The sequence below is a fragment of the Petaurus breviceps genome, unplaced genomic scaffold (assembly GCF_028583685.1).
Source record: "Petaurus breviceps papuanus isolate PSGF00001 unplaced genomic scaffold, PetGlider_PUasm1.0 313, whole genome shotgun sequence".
Taxonomy (NCBI): Eukaryota; Metazoa; Chordata; class Mammalia; order Diprotodontia; family Petauridae; genus Petaurus; species Petaurus breviceps.
Window position 1 is genome coordinate 594,528 of NW_027186073.1, and position 4,161 is coordinate 598,688.

The following is a 4,161-nucleotide window of genomic DNA, read 5'->3' on the forward strand; positions in this document are numbered from 1 at the left end:
TTAATAGCCTTAGGATGCAAATGGGAATTCATCAGTCAATCAATCATTCCTTTATGACAGAATGAGATGGTTACCAGCCTTACATGGGCACTAGCCTGATCTTTTTGACATAACCAATCATCTTATCCCCACCCCCATGATGCTGCCAGCCCTGCAACCAATCAGATTATTGTCCCTCACCTAACCAGTTCTGTTCTTTGGTCTATAATTATAAAAAGCAACTGTGCTTCCCATTCTGGGTCATAAACCTAATTCAAGTATACATTCACCCATACTGTTAGCAGGTTCACACCCTGCTAATAAATCTGATAAATCTCAGCATTCTGCACCTTAGTTCACCTTTATTAAATCCTAGAGACTCTTTCTGTGTATGTGTATCTATATATAGACATATCTATGTATATGTACGTAAACATAAATATGTCTATCGATAGAGACATACACATGTGTATATATGCATAAATAATACATACATATGTAAATTCTGCCACGGGCAAGAAATGATTGCATGGAATGAAGCTGAGTTTACTTTTAAGAACAAATACCTATTTTGGCTGGAGTGGTGATCAGGTGCCACAGAATGGGCTAGATATTAACAAAAGAGATGGGGTGAGGAAGAGATGATGCTTGATCATTCTTAGTTTCCCAGTGTAAGCAAAGGAACTATGAGAAAGCTAAACTGTCTGGATAGTATGGAAAGGGTGATTGGCAAGGGAAAAGAAACAGGTTGCTGAATTCTTCCTTGATAATTATTTGATAATTATTCAGCTTTGGGTCTGCTACTGCTTTGAGAGAAATGCAATCCTTTTGACTGAATCTTTAAATGCCTGTATGACTTGCTTATTCCTCAGGGTGTAAATGAAGGGGTTCATCACAGGGGCAACTGATGTGGTGAGCACTGACACCACCTTGTTCAAAGCCACCCCTTCCTTTACAGAGGGTTTAATGTATATAAAGATACAGCTTCCATAAGAGATGGAGACCACAATCATGTGAGAGGAACAAGTGGAAAAGGCCTTTTTCCTTTGCTGGACAGAGGGGAATCTTAGAATAGTCCTGATGATATATCCGTAGGAAAGAATTACTAACACTAAAGTAATGATAAGTGTCAACACAGCGAAAGCTAAAATCATCCTTTCTATGAATTCTGTATCAGAGCATGTGATCTCTAGCATTGGTGATGCATCACAGCCAAAATGATCAATGACATTGGAGTCACAGAATTCCAACTGGAGACCCAGGCCAAGTGGTGGGAGGATGATCATGAGACCAGCCACCCAAGAACTCAGGATGAGCTGGTTACAAACTTTGCTATTCATGATAGTTGTATAGTGCAGGGGTTTGCAGATGGCCACATAGCGGTCATAGGACATGGCGGCCAGGAGGAAAAATTCTGTTGCTCCGAAGAGGATGACAAAAAATATTTGGGTGGCACATCCATTATAAGTAATGGTATTGTCCCCAGTGGACATGCTGTATAGGAATTTGGGAATACAGGCAGATGTAAAGGATAATTCTAAGAAGGAAAAATTTCGGAGGAAAAAATACATGGGGGTTTTCAGGTGGGGATCTATCAAAGTGAGGGTGATGATGGTCAAGTTCCCAGTTACACTCAGCATATAGGTAAAAAACAAAAAGCTAAAAAGAAGAATCTGCAGCTTTGGGTCATCTGTTAGTCCCCGAAGAATGAATAATGTTATACTTGAATGGTTTCGCATTCCTGATTCTGACTTTTGATGGACCTATGTATAAAAACAAACAGATTGTATCTGAAGAAAAAATATGACAAAATGGACTAACAATGGAATTTTGATGGAAAAGTCAAAGAATTTAGATACCCCTTCTTTAACCTGATAGAAAATCCTTCCAGTGACCAGGTCAAATACCTTCACAGCTGCGGTCAAGGAGAGTTCTTAACTAAACCTGAAATAGAGGAAATTACTGGGTAAGGATAAAACAGATAGTTTCAATTACATAAAACTGAGAAACTTTCGTCCTGACAAAAATCATTGTAATTAGGATAAGAAGGAAAGTGATCAAATGGGCAATTTTTTTTTTTTGCCTCAAAGATCTTTGATAAGAGTCTAATATACTGAAGGAAGTAACACAAATATATAACACCAAGAATCATTGTCTAATAGATAATTGGTTACAGCATATAGTCAACAGATGAGCTGTGAACTATTAGCAATCCTAAGAAAGATTGCCCCAGATCTTTAATAATAAGAGAAATGCAAATGGAGATAACTTTGTTTTTTTATTTCATACCTAGGAAATTAGCAGGGATGATAAAAAAGATGGGGACAGTTAATGACAGGGGGATTACTGGGGCTATTCTTGGAAGCAATTTGGAAGTTTCTTTTAAGTGAATAAAATATCCATAACCAAGAGATCCCACTGCTTATCACATACTCATATGAGGTCAAAGAATGGTCGATATACATCAAAATATTTATACAAGTAATGTTTTTTTTTGATAACAAAGTAATTGGAGAATGGCTCAACCAATTGTGTTACAAGAATATAATGCAATATAAGTGGAATGATGAATATGATGAAATCAGAGAATCATGGGAAGACTCAGAATCACAAAGAGAAACAGTAAAATATGCACAATGATTACAGTAATTCAGATGCAAAGAATACTTTCTCCACCCCAAAGCAAATATTACGTAAGTATACTGAACAAACTTATCCTCAAAGAAGAATTGAGAAAATACACTTCCTTCCCTTTGTCCAGTGTGGGACTATGGGTGTGCTTCTATTACTGTTAGACTCAGTTGATATTCTAATTAATTTTGCTGAACTGCTTCCCCCTCTTCCTCTCCCTCCCTCCCTCCCTCCCCTTCTCTCTCTCTCTCTCTCTCTCTCTCTCTCTCTCTCTCTCTCTCTCTCTCTCTCTCTCTCTCTCTCTCTCTCTCTCTCTCTCTCTCTCTCTCATTTTTTTATTTTTGAACGGCAATTGGGGTTAAGTGATTTGCCCAAGCCACACGGCTAGTAAGTCTGTCAAATGTCTGAGGCTGAATTTGAACTCAGGTCCTCCACACTCCAGGGCTGGTGCTCTATTCACTGAGCCACCTAGTTGCCCTCCTATATCTCTTTTTAAAAATGTATTTTAAAAAACAAATGATGTTACCAGGGGAAAGATAATTCTGAAAATTAGAGCAATATGAAAAATGTTATCAAGAAAAATAAAAAATCCCATATCCTACATATATACTGTTGACCTTTGACACTGAGCTAATATCAGGTTATAGACATAATATTTACTTAAAATTTTTGTCATAAAGGTTTTTAATGCCAAACTATAGTTGTCTTTTTCAAAGTTCTTTGTCTTAAGCTTTATTATGTCCAAATCCAATTTAAATGTATAATCCATAGACCTGGGAATTTCTGGGGATTCATCTACATCCTTCAGACACCAAACCTTTCCAATTTGACCAGCTACATACCACCTTTTATCTGGAAACATCTGTATACAAAGAAATGATAGATACTTTTGCTGCCCTGTGTTTCCCCTTTGAGAATTTTCCATCCCTTCAAGAGACTGCAGCTTTAACAATCACTGTCTCTGGTTTTAAATGTGTCCAGGTTTTATGATCCATCATTATTCACAAAATGCTAAGGTTTTCCTCTGGGGATGAGAATAATCCTGGAGAAATAATCCTGAAGTTTCATTCCAAGAAGACTGGCGTCTAGGAACCTCATTAATCACTCTCCTTGCATTCAAAACCCAATAAACAAAGTCATACCTGGGAATTTTTGTGTTTGAGAACACCGCTTCCAACTCCACCTAGTCCATGGGCAGAAACACATCTTCAGTAAAGAGACAATCACCCTGGGAATGGACATCAGGTCACTGCTAGGAAACTGGTGAGGATGGGGGTCTAGAGAAGCTTTTCTAAGAACCATCTGGTAGCTTCCAATTTTAACTGCTAATCTCTGTGTGTACCTGATTCCCCCCCCGCCCCCCAGTATGGATAAAGCCCTTTTATTTTTTGCTTTTTGAAGGGCAACTGGGGTTAAGTGACTTGCCCAAGGTCACATGGCTAGTTTTTGTGTTTGTGTGTATTAAGTGTCTGAGGCCGGATCCAAACCCAGGTGCTCCTGACTTCAGGGCCGGTGCTCTATTCACTGCACCATCTAGCTGCCCCTGGATAA

General features: G+C 38.5%; 1 protein-coding gene across 1 annotated transcript; it reads right to left on the reverse strand.

Annotated features, from left to right (window-relative positions):
* Window positions 1-779: 779 nt before the first annotated feature.
* LOC138167826 (olfactory receptor 6C2-like) lies at window positions 780-1,736 on the reverse strand. Its single transcript, XM_069096789.1, has one exon. The coding sequence runs from the start codon at window positions 1,716-1,718 to the stop codon at window positions 780-782; it is 939 nt and encodes a 312-aa protein (XP_068952890.1). The 5' UTR covers window positions 1,719-1,736.
* Between the last annotated feature and the right edge of the window lie 2,425 nt (window positions 1,737-4,161).

Bases quoted from the DNA above. Each gene is read 5' to 3' on its own strand.
- LOC138167826 (XM_069096789.1), bottom strand. From the start codon at position 1,718: ATGCGAAACCATTCAAGTATAACATTATTCATTCTTCGGGGACTAACA.